The 16474-nt window shown below is 46.1% G+C and overlaps 1 protein-coding gene across 1 annotated transcript; it reads right to left on the bottom strand.

Annotated features, from left to right (window-relative positions):
* Window positions 1-155: 155 nt before the first annotated feature.
* CCDC167 (coiled-coil domain containing 167) lies at window positions 156-7132 on the bottom strand. Its single transcript, XM_072331569.1, has 4 exons — window positions 6999-7132; window positions 5035-5129; window positions 2851-2903; window positions 156-953 (listed from the first exon to the last, which is right to left on the bottom strand). The coding sequence occupies exons 1-4, from the start codon at window positions 7035-7037 to the stop codon at window positions 850-852; spliced, it is 291 nt and encodes a 96-aa protein (XP_072187670.1). The 5' UTR covers window positions 7038-7132; the 3' UTR covers window positions 156-849.
* Between the last annotated feature and the right edge of the window lie 9342 nt (window positions 7133-16474).

Raw genomic sequence — 16474 nt, forward strand, 5'->3', positions numbered from 1 at the left:
CCTTCTAAAGGCTTTCCAGACAAGTGCTCGTTCAGGGCTACCTGAGGTATGTCACTGGACCAGAAAGGGAGGAGACTGCAGGATGATAAGATCCTAACCAGTAGCCTGAGAGGAGGTGTAACAGAAAAGGGAAAGAAAAGCTGAAAGCTACAATGTCAAATTAATTCCTTTATTTAAAGCCCTACAAAGGCACTTCCATCAATAAAATGGACAATAAAATCCTTTCTGCAAATGCTGACTGAGGCACAAAATGGTTACCATACTCTGATGTGCAGGAGGAAAGGTATGTAGATGTTTTCAAAGCCCAAATCTGAAGATCTCATGTGGGTTGCTACATGCCTGCGTAAGAGATACCTACCCCCCATCTGTTTTTATAGAGGTAGGGTGGTTTTGGTCCTCTCATGTTGGAATGGAAGAAGAACCATCGTTGTTTATCTCAGTCCTGGGGACATGTGGTGTCCACGCTACACAAGGTTACTGTGATTCAAAGAGCTTGGTGTCCCTTCAACTTAGGGTTGAGACACAACAACCAAGGAGGTGGCACACGTTCTGACCAGCCTGGGCAGAGAGCACTTGTCTGCAACCAGAAAGATCCTCTTCAAAAGGGAAGAAAACCTACTGCATTCCTCCATCAGGCCTGAGGGTCTTGACTACAGGTTGGGTAAGAGTTCTGGCTTGAGTTCTGCTCAGCTCTCAGAAAAAAGTTTAGCTTCCCTGAGGCGAAGTTTGGAGACAATAAACAACAACAGTCTGTAATGCTGATCCTCACCCTTAGGAGAGGTGCAGTGGTGAGAAAGAGCCTCCTTGCAGTAGAGTCATTTGGTCAGCACGGAGAATTCTTGAGTGCAATCACATTGTCCAGCAGGTGTAAATAAGAGCAATCAACAACACCATGGCCACAGCAAGGGCAGCATTCTTGCGATTTTCCTTACGAAGCACACTCAGTTCTTTCTCTAAAAAAAACAACCAACAAAACCTTTGCCTGTGAATGCTGGTTTGTTTTGCTGCTGTATCTCCTTCAAAAATTGTTTTACAAGCACAGTGCTCTCTTAGCCAAGGGACAGCTCTTGGGTCTGCTAATTATAAACTATGCTGGGCAGGAAGAAGGCTAGCATGAACTCCTTTCATTTGCTAACACACCCTGTCAATCTCAGTAGTTGTGTTTAGGATTGCTTCAGTCCCAGTCCAGTTCCTGTTCGCACATGACCTTATTCTGGGACCATACTAAGGACAGGCTTGTTCTTTAGAACTGATTGCTCCTTTAGGGAAGGAAGAAGAGGACAGAGAGGGCAAAGTGTTATTTTTACTCTTTTTCTAGATGTAATTTCAGGACTCTCACTCCAGTCTTTTCCCTGAGCTTTAACTAAGTTAAAATACAACAAGCTAGCACTGCTAACAAAAGAGGCTTTCAGCTGTTCTTTCTGCCCCTGTTCTTCACCTGATACAAGTTCATACACCCACCCAGCCACTGTAATCATAGCCACAAGTAGGTTAGAGTGATGACCTAACAAGGCTGTGTGCAGAGGCACTGTCTATTCTGTTCCAGGAGGAGCAGCCATCACCATTAGGTGAGGCTGTTGCTGCTGTCTGAGCAACCTGCTAGATTGCTCTGTTGATGGCTGCAGGTACACAGGCAGCAGCCACAGCCCATCTCTTCTCTAGTGTTAGGCCCTGAGGGAGCAGGTTTGAATGTGATTAGAATAATTGTTCTTCTTCTGGAAGCAGTCCTTTAACATCAATTAAATTTTTAAATTCAAATTCAGTGGCCATCCCTTGACTTTCAACTCTCTGAGCCTTAAAGAACACTTGTGCTTCTTTCCCTTGGGTGAGCTTTGGTGCTTGTACTGCTGCAGAGTGGATCTGTTTGGTGAGCTGAGCCGGGAGGCAATTAAATTTCCTCTAGCTTACCACACGAATGTACTTCCTTGTCAGAACAGCCTCAACATAGATGGGTTATGGCCATTGTGGAAGTACATACTCTGCTGTATCGGGTCTATTCTGGGCTCCCTCACAGATGCTGATCAGACCCCCTTCACCCAGCTTATGCCCTTGAGCAGCCTCAGTGGAGCCTAAGTTTTCCAGTTCCTATCCTGTGAATGAGGTAGAACCCTCATCTGCCCTTATAAGCATACGTGCTGTGGGCTGAGTACCTGGGGAGTGGGGTCCAGTGGTGTCCCCTCACTCCAAGTGCTTTTCTGGGCAACTGCAGCTCTGCTCTGATGCTCACCTGGGAAATCTGGGCTGTAAACAACAGGAGTATGACAACATGCAAGGCAGCATCCTCAACAACACAGAAATACTGTCAGACATGCAGGAGCTCAGAGGAACTCTCATTTTAACCATCTGCAGCAGGGAAAGACCCCGGTGCTCTGATTTGTAGGCAGCAATTCAATGTGAGCTTTTATGCTGTTGCATAGCATAACTCCCAGAGACCAACGCAGGGAGAAGCGTCCCCAAGAAAAGCACACCTGGCTGTACTCCAGTCAGCATTTAAAAGATTGCTCAACAATCCTCTATTTTTTATTTCTTTATTTTAAGAAAGGGCAGAAGTTGTTAAAAAGCCTCTCAAGCCAACCTGTCAGCTAAGACTTGTTTAAATGTTGGTTGCTTGGGGTATGTGAAAAGATTTTTCACCTCCTTCATCAGCTGATACCAAATTTTTTTCTCCCTTATGGTAGCGTGGCTCAAGTGGGAGGATCTAGATGCAAAATAGGCTAACAAGATTTCACCCAGTCTTGCTCCCTTTGGTTCAAAGGCAGAAGGCAGAGACGGCAGGAGCTTGAAGATGAAGCTGAGCTGCAGCACTGATGCCATTCAGCCCAGAGGGACCATTTTTAATGAAGCTCTTACCATAGTTGTCAGCTTTGGTCATTAGTAGGTTTCTCTCTCTCTCCAGTGACTTTCTGTAATGAGAAGAGAAGTTCATTACCCGTGAGGCACTACATAGCCTATTTCTTTGCTTATATGATGGAAGAGAGGCTCTGTCCCACTAGCAGGAATATTTGCTAACAGAATGAGCCTATCACGCTTCACTGTGGATAGGTGACAATTTAGAATCTCCCAGCTGAGCCAAGAGAAAAAATAAGGCAGCTTTAGACGACTTTTTACTTTCAAGATGCTTTTGTGTCTCTTTCAGGACAGTGTTATTACAGGTCAGCAGGACAGGAGTGACTGTCAAGGAGTGTGTTGTCCCTGTTCCTCCAGGTGGGATAAGTTCTGCCATGGCTTCAAGATGGGGCAGGATCCACACATGCTCTCTATGGAATTCTGCCCTTCTGGTACATCTGTCTCAGTGCTGGAATGCTAATTCTTTTTACTTAGTGAAGCTGGGATCCCTTTGTCAGTGGTATCCAATTTATACAACTTGGTCAACCCAGAAACAAGCTGAATCCAAGCCCAGCAACAACCAGCTAAACAACCTGTTGTAGATTGAAGTCCCAGGGTAATAGTAATACAAAGCAATTCAGGTCTACCAGCTCTCGCACAACATGATTAATTAATACACAGTTTAAAATATAAAGGCAAAACAAATTGCCTAGGAGCAGCAGCATTCCCATCACAGCAGTGAGGACATGGCCACTCCTTTCAGACTGTGTGCATATAAACAAACATGCACCAACAAATCACCTCCTGGTTCAGAGCAGACAGAAAAGGCAGTAAGCGTAATAGTCTGTTGTTCCCCTTGGGGCAGAGCAAGAGGCTGTTGTAGAAACAGATTCCAAACCCATGTGTACATCTTCTTAAGTGAGAGATAGCAAGAAAGCAGGCTTCGTCAGCACCTGGAGAGTAAAGGGCTTTTATATGCAGTCAGGAAAGGGAATGCAGAGTGCACCCAGGAAGAAGTGAGAAGACATTAGCCAACAAGGCTGAGCTGCTGCTTAGAAACCTGCTTTGGAAACAGAGTTGAGAAACATGATTTGAGAATGAGACAGGAAGAAAACATGGATAACTGAACTTCAAAGTGGGAAAGCAGAGCTCTCCTCCATGGACTACATGCTGCCACTTCAGTAGCAGATGATAGCAGACAATAAGCATTAAAAAGTAAATAAATAGACCTAGATAGCAGACTGCTGAAATGGGGAGCTACAGGTGACAGGGTGATGCAGGATGCCTCAGTGGGAGTCAGCCCTTAAATGAGGTCTCAGAGGGGATGGAGTCGAGCTCCACCCCTTCTGGGAGCACAGCTACATCACTCTCACCTGTGCTCCCACAGCTGACCCCATACTTGCCTCAGCTGATTAATCAGAGGTTCAGGCTGTGATTACCAATCTCCCATACACCCTTCCTTTGCCTGCAATTGAACTTACCAGCCTTTTTGACAGCAGCAGAGCAATAGGATGCAGGAAGAACGTCCACAGACATGCGAATTTGAGACTCACGTGGGAGATCTACCATCTCTTGTTTAACACTCTAGAGAAAGACCAGGCTCTGCCTGTGCCAACTATAAAATCCAGGTGAAAGTCCTCTCCTGAGTTTCTGTTTTAAAAGCCTCCAGCTGCCTCTTTTATGTCAGTAACAGATTTCACAGCACTTGTCCTTCTACCTTCCCCCAAGGAAAGCCAGTGTGTCACTGCATCCTTATATCCAGACATGTTTGCAACACTGGCACAGTTGATTTCCCACAGCCCCTTTTCCAGTTGTACCACAAATTGGTTGGGGCCATCAGTAGTTGCTGCACATCTCCCCCAGCTGAACTCAGGCAGCTTCAGTTAGGCTTGAGTAAGCAGTGTGCAGTGAACTCTGCCTTTCACACACAGATACTTCCCAGCAGGACAGGACCCTGCTTTGCTAATGAACAGGTAGCACATTCTGGGCACTGCTTGGCTGAGTGCGATGCAGGTTTCAGAGGGAAGCTTTAAGATAAAGCTCTCTCCACATATCACTGCACTTCTCACATTGCCAAGTTCTCCAAGATGGGAGGAGCCAGTCTTGTAAATGGGAAGCCTGCGTTCCCATTCTTGCTCAGCACCATAGCAGGATGAAAGCTAACTGAAGTGTGCAGCCACAGCTGTGAATGGAAGTGGTCATCCATACCTTCCTTCATGGCTCAGCTTCTCCCTGCGCAGTTTGAGATCTACTTCCTCCATGCTCTGTCTGCAAAGTGACAGCTTCTCCTCCAGTTCATCAATCTGGAAAACACATCAGACGCTGTCATTTCCTCTCCCAACTAAAATGGTTCTATCTCCATTCAGAAGGTGCTTCTGCTGGAAGCCCTCACAAACACCCAGCAAGAAGTTCTGCAGTATTGTTACCTGGATGCAGCTTAGACAGTAAACTTACCACAATACACTGTGCCTTTTCTGGAACCAGTGCTTCAAAATCACGTTAAATAATAACAATTTAACAAGGGCTTTGGTTAGCAAGCTGCCAGCCCCACCACTAAATTATCCGTGCCACTGTCTTCTCCATCCTCTCCACCAGAACTATTCTTCCCGCTATGCAGTTGCTCTCATAGAACAACCTCTGCCCATTGGTTTTATGAGACATAACAAAAGGACATTCTGCCCAATTCCGTCAGTGCTCTTACTTTCTGCTGACTAAAAATCTCCATATTCCACACAACGCTTTAAAAGATGCAGCTGTTTTTACTGCTCTTAAATCAACCCAAAGTTTGGCTCCCCTGCCGGAGAACAATAATTTGCTAATAAACCACTTGCCATTGAACTGCACCATCAGCTTTGCTGAGCTAGGGGCACAAGGGACAGGAAATAATAACGACAAAAGAAAGACAAGGAAGGAGGAATAGATTGCTGAATGAACAAAAATAGGTTTTTTTCCTCTGAAATCCTGCTGTTTCTTTTGTTCAGGCTGGTCTGGGGCATCAGGAGCTGGAAGGAAGGTTGTGAGCAAGGACTCCAAGATGTTATGTTTTCACTGTGCCTCAGCTTGCAAAATAAGGTGAGACAGAGCTACCCTTCCTCTCCCTGTGGGCAACTCTGGAAAGTCAGGTTGCAGCAGCTTCATATGTATGCAGCCATCTCAGACCAGCTGCCTCCATCACTACAAAAGATATGACGAGGCTCAGGGCCATTTGCGCTGAATTCTGGCAATGCTTACTTGTAATCTGGAGACCTTCTTAAGAAAGAGGAACCCAGAGTGCACTTCAGTCCAAACTGACTTACACCCTTATTACAAATCTCATTTGTCAGGACCACGTTGGGCAGGGAGCCCAAAATGGCTCGCATAAAGGCAGACAAAAAGAGAGGGGGAAGCAGCTTTGCTTACAGAGTTGAGCTAGCTCCCTTTTAATACATTTTGTAATGAATTAATAAAAGCTTTCTTTCCAGCAGAAAGGCTAAAAGCACTTTTCAAGAAGTGGCATCCACCCTCTGCTTTTATGAATTCCCTAATTAAGAGACTGGCAAAGAGCCATCTCACACATACGTTGACATCCAGCAGTGTTAGGTAATGAGGTTTTCGTCTTCTGACCCTCATCAAACAGATCAAAGCCAAACGGAGAGGTGGGGGCCAAGCAGAAAAGCCTTCCCCAAGCAGCCTTCTCATGCTTTGGCCAACCTGCCAGCACGCTTGAGCAGTTCCTTTCACAGAGGAATTAGTGGTCCTTACATCTACAAGTGAGGTTATGTTATTAAAGTAGGTCCAGCAGAGATGACGCTTTGGAACTGTTTACATTGCAGTGCTAACTCGTGGAAGTACAGCCGTTCTCACCACACTTTCAGAATAATTCATTTCACAGCAAATCACTTTACAAACGCAGGCTAGAAGATACATAGCAGGCAAGATACTACAGAGTCTTAAACAGATCCAGCAGATCAGCTTCCTGTGTCGGGAAAGAAGGGCTGGATCCTACTTAACGCTACCCTGGGTCTCCTCCTTCATGACACTGAAACACGAGCTTCCCTTCTCTCACTAGAAGGGATTCTATCTCCCATCCCCACCTACACCCCGTGCTTACAGCAGAGCGGAGCCCTGTACCCGCGGCTCAGCCCTGAGGACACACACAGCCCGGCCCTGCCCGCGCCGCCGCCCGCCCTCACCTCCCGGGCCACGCTCAGCCCCTCTCGCTTCTTGCCCATGGTACCGGGCCCGTCCGCAGCCGCGCATGCGCACAGCGCCGCCCCGCTCCCCGGTCCGAGGGCGGCCACGTCCGCACTGTCGGCGCCATCTTGGTGTGGGCGTTGCTTATCCGCCTCTCGGCCCGTCAGTTCGGAGTTGGCGGCGGGGGGACGGTGTGGTCCAAGTGGGTCGGACTTGACGCTGTTTGGATGCATGTAGACGGGCAGGTGTCAGTCTGATTTGCTCTCTGAAGAGACTAATACAAGAGCATCCGTGCTTTTCTCAGCTTCCCACTCAGGTGCTTGGCAATGTTGTGGAGTAAAACCAAAGGAGCCTGAACTTCCACCTTCCAGGAGAGACACAGAAGAATGCCAGAAGCAAAGAACCTGAGCAGGACTAGGCCAGTGGCCTTAGGAAAAGATAAGCACAGGACAGGGAGAAAATGAAGAAGCAGGAGACTGTCATTTTTTGTTTCTTTTAGACGGAATAGTTGCTTAGTGAGTGTAAATACAATCTTAAAATGCACAGAGGCTTGAAGAAAACCCATCTGTTATGGTTTGCAATGGGATGAAATACCCATCAGTTCAACAGAAAGCATTTTCTCCTTTACAGAGGTGACTTATTGATTCACGGGAGGTCTGTCAATTCTCACATGCACGCTTCTCCACAGGTGTATACATCCCATTTTGCGTGCAGATGAGTGTGACCACAAAAGACGTGTTGTCACATCTTTTGGGAAGACAGAAGGGGGGAAGTGGTTCCTTCTTCATGAACAAGCTGTAGATTTTAATTCACCTCTTGTTCCTCCTGGCCCTTCTGAATCCATCAGGCTGATAATCTCATTATGCCACTCATGGTCTTGGATCTCCTTGTTCTGCCCTGAGCAGGCACCCCCTCCTCAGCTTTTTCCTGCATTACATCTTCATTTCCTTTGTAATACCATTCAGGTCATCCACATATTAACACAAGAAAGAAAGAAACTTCCTCAGCTATTTTTTAATCTTTTCCTTCTTGAAACCTGAAGAACAGTTCTGGAGACTTTTCACATGCACTATATATATATATATATATTTTAAATGTACATACATATACATATGAGTATGAATTTGAATGATTCCATATCAAGTGGCTGCTGACAAGCCACATGCATATTTAAACTGGAAATCAGAAGTTTCTGGCTGTGAGCGCAATCAGATTATGGAACATGCTTGTTGCAAGAGAAGTAAAAGAATGAGATAGTTTTCAGTCAGCTTTTGAAAGGAACATTCATTGGGCATTCCATCCGTGCACCGGGAGGTAGGATCAGATGTACTGATGCCCCCCAAGTGAATGTTTGCTTTGTCTTCCCATACTACACACCAAGGATGCTAGCACTATTTTGATACCCATTCTACTGCTCTTTGGCCAGGAAGGTTTCCCTCCTGTTTATAACATAATTGAGCTTGTTGCATCTTGACCTGTTTTCAGGAGACAAGGAACAATTCATCAGCATTTATTACCTTCTTCCCACCCCGATCTGTACTAAGCCTCTCTAACTGAGACCCTGCTGGTACTGAAAAAGTAAATAATAATAATTATAATTATAATAATGATAATAATGAAAAGATTACTCCCTTGTCTTCTGTAAAGTATACCTTACTAATATACCCAAGAATGAAATTTGCCTTTTTATGCAACATCTTCACAATGATGGTGTTCAGTTCTTGATCTCTGTAACTCCTTGATCCATTTCCTCAGTGCTATGGTCTGGTCACCTCTTCCCTCCCCCTCCCCCCCCCCCCTTTTCTTTTTCACTGGTGCATTTAATTTTCATCCATCTCAATGCAGTGTTTTATACCGCTCTCGCAGAATTTTAGCAGACTGGCTGTGAGATGTTTCTCCAGTTTTTCAAGATCTTTTGATTTGCAATGCTGAATCTTGCAAGCTCTTCCAGACATGAGACTGGTACACCTCTGTGTTTCATTATCTAAGTTATTGAAGAAAATACTCCACCGTTCTGGTGTGGCATCTCTGGAACTGATCTCAGTAAGTCCTCTTGTTCTAACTGTAGAATACTGGTAACTGCTTTCAGAGTTCCTACCCATAACAAATAGCATACTGGATTGTTTCAAAAAGCCATACTGTGCATCAAAGTAGATTTCGGTGCTGCTCCTGCTATATCCACTATTCCAGTTACTGCAGCAAGGAAAGTTAACTAGTTTGACATGGCTTTCACTCAGCTGCCTTTTTTAAAAAGAAATTCCTGGGTTATTGAATACTTTGTTCTACATTCATTCAGAAGATGGGAAGGTAATGACTGAGAGCTGGAGAAGCAATATTTTCACGAAGGTTTAGGGACGCTTGATTTTTGTCAGGGCAGTGCTGACTTTGAGAGTAATTTAATAGATATTAAGTCCTCACTACTAATTAAGACTTTACTAGTAAATCAAACAACATCAGGAAATGTTTGTGGAATACAAACTCAATCATCTGTGTTAAGTGTCAGCACACCCTCAGCATGATTTGGCTGGGTCCCCCTAGGACTGTCTGAAACAACGCTCAGGCATGATTTGGATGTTATCACAGGCAAAGCACCATTCCCAGTAGGCTTTTGCGTGAGGTCAATGTTTCAGAGGTGAAGGGAGTTTAATAATGTGGATGTGAGCCATTCAGTGCTGGTTTGCAGGATGTGTCTAGGAGGATGTTCTTGGGCACTCACGATTTACAACCTTCCTACCTCTTTTTGCCTTCTCCATCTGCAAGATTCACTGTGCTCTCTAAGCACAAATGAATCAGTCCTCTGACAAGTTCTGAGAGGAAGCTGAGGCCAGACACCTGATTTTATAGATGTGAAGAGTGAGACAATATCTGGCCCCTTCTCTACAGCAAGTAAGTAGCTGAACTAGTGCTGAGTCTGGGAGCATGGGCTCTTATCCTTGACTGTGCTATGGAGAGCATTCCTCCATTCCCCCAGCATCTCCTTTTTCATCTTGTCAGGCAGTGCCTTGTGAACTGTGGAACTGGAGGGAACCCCATGAATCTTCTGAGAACAGATTCCTCTAACATAGCAGGTGCCTAGTCCAGTTCCTTCACTACTCTCCCATCCCAGCCTTGCTGTGTTAAACGCCGTTGGTCACTGGGACAGGATACCCTTGACAAAGGAATTGGCAGAAAATGTCACCAAAGCTGAAATAGAGATTTGTGTTGACCTTCTGGAAGAAGAAAGGGCTGAGTGAGCAGGAGAGAGAAAGCAAACAGAGACGCTGTGAGCTGGATCCGAGCAGGATGATGAAGAGCTTGGGAATAGCTGATGAATGGCTGCTAAGCCATGCTGAGCTGAAACTGGACAAATACCTTGTCCTTAGAAATGCCTATGTCAACAAGGCTTTTCTCCCATCTCCCTCCTATAGGACCAACTCATATATTCTCCTTCCTTTCCTATAAGCAGGGATGAAATTGCTATTTTCTGATACTGACCAGGTGGTGAATTCCAGTGCAGAAATGCCTGCCCCTTGTGGGGGACAACAGCAGAATTAAGTGCCACCGAGTAACAGAAGAGTGACAGATAGCACTGTTAGGCTTCCTCAGACTGAAAGATGCTCCTGTACTGTGGAGTGTTTTTTTCCCTCTTGGAAGATATATATAGAGAAACCAGTGGAGTGTATCTTTCATTTGTGTGCATCATATTCTCTGCTTCCACCTTGATGAGCTCCACACAGATTCTGGGAACAGCTTGAGATTATGGAAATAATTAAATGAAATTAATCAAAACAACCTACCCGGAGACAGAACTGGCATTGGTGAAATACAGAGTTGGGCCAAGAAGGGATTCTGTAGCCAGAGATGATGTCTGTCCTCATCAGTAGATTCTGTTTGGATGAAATCCTGTGTCCTACATGCCTCGGTCAAACATGTGGAGCTCTGAGGAGTTGTGCACCTCATGCAAGATCTTGACTATTCACACAGTGCAGCAATTGCAGCAGGGAACAGATGGAGTCCTGCTTTTTTGCAGAGCCAGACACAGCATGTAATCATAGATCTCAGTTTGATACTGAATGAAGCTGAACTGCAAGTCGTGCTGTGTTAGTCTGGAGAATGCAGGAGAGCTGGAACGATGGCTTTTAGAGATGTGATCCAAGAGGGATTCACGGGGTTTAGTTGGTGGGTTCCATTCTGCAAACCTGGCAACTGGGATACTGATTTGCCCAAATGTATTACTGAAAATTGGCAACGCCCTCTTGCTTCAGTCTCTGTCTGTTCACTCAGGACATACCAGCCCTAGTTTTCTTACGCCAGGTGATAGTTTGCAGGCATTTTTCTGAGGTCCGTTCCAGCTACTTGTGTTATTTGTTCTATGAAAGCGTTTCTGTCCTCCTGTGAGCATGCTGCAGCGCCTCAGGAGCTTGAAAAGCTGAACAGGCATAGTTCCTATCTACTGAGCATGGATAAGAGCACAGCTACAGGAAGAAATATCTGATAGACTGCGAAGTGCTTAGATATATTGTGGGGATGGGTTCCTTATAAATATCTGAGAACAGAGAGAGAGACCTAAGCAGCTTTATGAAGTACTGTGTTATTGGGGCCACAACCCTGTGACTTGAGTTTATTCTGCAGCCAGCAGAGGTGCATCCATCACAGAGATGCGTGCCATGGTGCAGACAGTGCAGGGTCTCACTGATTGCCCGGGAAGTCACGGGGAGCTATGTATTTCTGAATCAGGGCATGGCTGAGTGGAACAGCCTGCCCTGCTTTTAACATTTGGCAAGCATCAGATGAGGAAAAACGTGACTGTCACAGCTCCTCAGGATGAGGTTGTTTCTGATGTGTGGGGAAGCTTGGAGGGTCATTTGGGGAGAGCCCTGATGGCATCCATGCCAGTTCAGAATTGAGTGGCTGACTTTGTAGCTGTGTTTTTCAGTGAGGATCCTGCAGAAGCGCCTGAGTTTTTCTTGGAGATTTATCCACTTGAAAGGGTCCAAGAAAATAAAAAAATTATTTATGAGGCAAATAGGCTGCAGTGGCATTGGCTGCTGAGCCTGGCCTGGTGAGCTGGAGCTCACATGTGAGCATCAGAGGCAGAAACGATATTTCTGGTCTTGGGCAGCCAGTTTCTGTCTCAGTGGTCTGGTGTTCACAACCACCATTCTTGGCTCCCATCACCCCATTTTCACCTGCCCTATCTCTTGGTTGATGATGATGTGAAAGGCATGAGGATTCTGAACCACATCAGCTGTTCATTAACAGTGCCATTCTGTTTGGGTCCTATGGAAAATATGTCCTATGAGATTCCAGATCCTGTTGGAGTAGCAGAATGCTCAAGGATTTTGTAGCATTGCTGTCAGAGGCAGAAGAAGCCAAATCTGTGCCTCTTAACTACGTGGTCCCTTCTGAGAGCCTGTCACGTGGTGAAAAGGCTGCTGAGTGCCACGGCTGATGCAAACAGAGCTGTCACTTGTTATGAGAGAGAACAGCTATGTAGGATGGGTTCCCTGGCTCAGCCACATGCTGAGCATAAGTAAGGTTGAGTCTGTCCTCACCTGCAGGATTGATGAGGGACTTGCCTTGTAATGTATTCTGTGTTTTTCAGGATGGAAGTTTGAAAGGGAAGGGCATGGAAACTGTGCTAACTGCTGTCCATGGTCCTGCCTTGTAGCCCCATTGCAGTGCTTCTAGGAGGATGTGCCGATCCCTTGCTTTTTGATTCCTCTGGGTAACGGGACAGAGACTTGTGAAGATGGAGGTGCCCCAAACAGACACAAGGAAGAAATTTGCTCCTATGCTGAAACATCTGCAAATGGGAGGTGGCAGCACTTTGCATTCTTGCAAGCTTGTTATTTTTTCAGGTAGAAGAAGCTAGATTACATCCTTCCAGGTATCTGCTCATCTCAAAAGGAACGTGTGGCTCATTGCCTCTGGTCAAGGGGCTACTAGTGAGTCTGAAAATAGCATTATGACTCCTGACATCATTTCTCCTACCTCAGATGACTTCCTGGGTGATTGGTGGAGACAAATGCTCCAGAAATTGGAACCTGGAAAGAAATCTGTGTGCCCCCAAGACTGAGATGGCCAGAGCTGAAATCAGACAGAGACATACACTTACATCATTAGCCACTAGCCTGTATGTGAAATGAATTGAGATTTCCTGAGCTGAGATCCAGCTGGCACGCTAACGAAGACTTCCCTTCGTTCTTAAAAGCAGAAAATATAAACCAACCCAGATACACCCCCCAGCATCCCCAGGCATTTTTGTTATATAAGTAGTCTGGGTCTTGATCAGTGTTTCTTTGATTATCTCTGTGCGCCCACATAAAAATACTGTGTGTGCGTACACACAAAATCCATCTATTTATCCACCCCACAAACCATTTTGCTGGAAGACAGCATGGTCTCCTGAATTTTTTATGGCTTCACTTAGGCTGGAAACAATCCAGGGGTCAAACACTGTGCTGTATCTCCAGTCACCTTGCCAGTCAGTGCAGAGCATGGGTCTCTGATACTTTCTGAATCTCTGATCACCCACAGGGCACTAAATTACAGCTATTACACTGCAATTCGCTGTACAATTTTATTCTTTGATACACTACCTGCCTTTGTCTGTCTGCATAGCAGCGAGAGCAGTATGCATTATTTACCAGGCTAAGTACACTGCTGCTGCTAGTGTTGGGGAAAGAAAGGGGGGTGGGGGGTAGGAAGAAAAGAAGAAGATAAGAGAGCTGGAACAGGCTTGAAATATAAGAAGACGGCCCAAATACTGCTTCCCAGGAAATGGTTCCACTGTTATATAAAACTTTCTAAGACATTACCTGCCCATGCAGAGGTGTAACTGGGGCTACCAAGCGTCCTTGGGAAGAACAAAGGTTCTGAGGTAGGTTGGGAGTTCATTCTGACCATGCCTTGGCTTTGAGGGGGTGCTCTGGCAAGCACCATGCCTAATGGAGGTGGAGAAGGAAAGGTGAGAAGATCAGGGGGTTTCTTCCTTCCAGGTGATGCATGGCAGGGTCTTAAATGGGTCTGTGTCTCTGTTGGTTTGGCCAGAAGTCCTCTTGTGTTTTAGGAACCACACAGAGCAATGGTCAGGCAGTGCCTCATCCATCACATTGTGAGTTTGCTGGGTGCTAATGCTGCTAAGACCAGAAGCTGCTCTGCACTGTGCTGTCTGCTGGCAGAGCTGAGCCAAGTCACACACTCAGACCAACTCAGTCTCTTTTATTTGTTGGGATAAAATGCAACCAAAGTGGTTTTAAATCTAGTTTGTGGCCAGGAAAATGTTTTCTCACTCGCTGAATGTCACAAGGCAAATGTAGAGGGGGGAGAGAGCTGAGCTCTGATTACTGCAGAGTTGGTTGAAGAAGTGGCGTTGGCCTATATTACTGCAGTCAGTGCTCTGACGATATCCACTCTCCCCGGTGCTGGGGAGCCATCTTCACTTCCTCTGAGCTGTGCTTTCTGTCTGAGCCGGCCCCATTATTGCTTAGCAATACAAAGTAGATTGCAGGTTGCTTTCTCCATTTGGCCCCAAGAGCAGTCCTTATAGGAGATGGATTTCTGATTGAAATCCTCCCTGTCAATTGCTGCTGGGATTCTTCCGGCACAGCATGAGCATACTTCTCGTCAAATTGCTAGCAAGACAGGGCTATGTTTCCGCTTCCTTCCGCCTGCTGGCAGTGTGACATTGTCCTTATTTCAGAGACGCTTTGCATCTCTTTTGTCAGTCCCTAACAGGAGGTGTCAGAGGAACCCATGGTCGTGCGCCTCTAGTTCTCTACACAAGACTGATGAATGTACCTCCCAAGACATGCATCTTCTTAAAATCAGTGCTAAGAACCGAGTGTATTTTGTCCCCTGCTCAGGTATAGCAGCTGTGTGTGAACCCCAAAGACTGTGTTTCTGACACAAAAAGTATCAACCATAATCTTGTCCCTGTGGAGGAGCTGTGCACTGCACTGGGATAGCAGTGCCCTTTCTTGATCCAGAACAGCCCTGAATGTGGGAGCAGGAATAGAACCCAGCTCAGATGCAATGCTTGCAGATTTTCTGCCCTGGCTGGGAACTCATTCCAGCTCACCCCTGCAGCCAGTCTCTCAGCATGACTTGCCAGTTGTCAGTCCTGTGTACAAGCTGTGCTGGCTGGGTGCAGGATGTACCCTTCCTTTTTATTGCAGGTTCTGGAGGCTGCTCTGACAGAGCAGTGTGCATACAGTCTGAGCCACTTTCTAGTGCAGCTGGGAGGTGCTTCAGGCACAGTTTAAAAAACCCCTGACTAATTTCAAGGGCAGAATCTCAGCTGTCAGGGTGCTGGTGTGAAAGGGGAGCTCTCTTTTCTACAAGCTTTTCCTTCTGTGGATGGCAGAGGCAGTGCCTGTGTGAGGCAAGCTAATAGCCTCACTGCCTTTTCCTCTCAGAATATCTGAGTGATTAATGAAAGAAGTTAAAAATCAGCACCATTTTCTCCATTCCATCCTCTGCCTGATGTTCTCACTACATGTATCTCAGACCTGAGAAAGGGTTTAAACGCCCAGAAGTTCATCTGTCTTTTCCAGCTACAACAGCTAGAGCACCAGGCAAAGCAATTCTCCCGCCTCACAAATTAGGGATAGAGCAGCTACCCTGGATGGCTCATTTCTCTCCCAGGAAGAATATGACTGCTCTGTACTGCTCTGATTGCTGTAAAACTGGGGCAGAGTGCACATCTTTAGGACGAAGCCAGATACCATTGTCTGCTGTGCTGCCCTGGGCTGTGTCTCACAGCCAGTGCCTTGGCCATGGGAGCAGCATTGGCAGGCGGGAGGAAGACCAGGGCATGAAGGGAAGCAGAAGGGGGGGGGTGTCTGCACCACGAGGCATGTATTTTCTCTTCTAATTTGGGATTTGAAGCGTGCGTGGCACATACTGGTGGGGTTTAAATGCTTTTTGATGACTTTACAAAAGGACTCAACTGTTCCCAGGTTTCACAACCTGGAGGAAGAAGGAAATAAGCCAGAATACTTAACTGCAACCTGCAATGACCAGTCCTTGAAATAACATCAAGCACACTGCTTCAGAAACATCGTCAGGGGCTTCGGAGAGGCTGGAGAAGTGCCACAAAACATGGGAACGTACTGAAAAGGGAAGCAATTAGACAGAGCCCTTTTGTGTACCAGCTGCTGCTAAGACTGACAAATGCGACTTAGCCATATTTTGCTCTCAGGTGGAGAGCTCTTGAGTGCTTTCCATGCATTTGTCTCTGCAGTTTATCTCAAAGGGGATTGCTTTCTCTCGGTTCACATGCAGCCTGGCCAACATCATACCTTACCAACCTCATCTGCATTGACAAATGTTCTTTTGAGGGCTTTCTAAATAAAGTGACTTCTCTCTCACTGGAACATCTTGAGACCTTGGCCCAGGGCACCAATCTCTGATGCATTTGGGTTGCTGTAACACCTTTTAAAGATGGAGTACCCAGTCTGTATCTTTTTCCTGGTGCACATCCAGACAGGGA

The sequence above is a fragment of the Excalfactoria chinensis genome, chromosome 3, assembly GCF_039878825.1.
Source record: "Excalfactoria chinensis isolate bCotChi1 chromosome 3, bCotChi1.hap2, whole genome shotgun sequence".
NCBI classification, from domain to species: Eukaryota; Metazoa; Chordata; class Aves; order Galliformes; family Phasianidae; genus Excalfactoria; species Excalfactoria chinensis.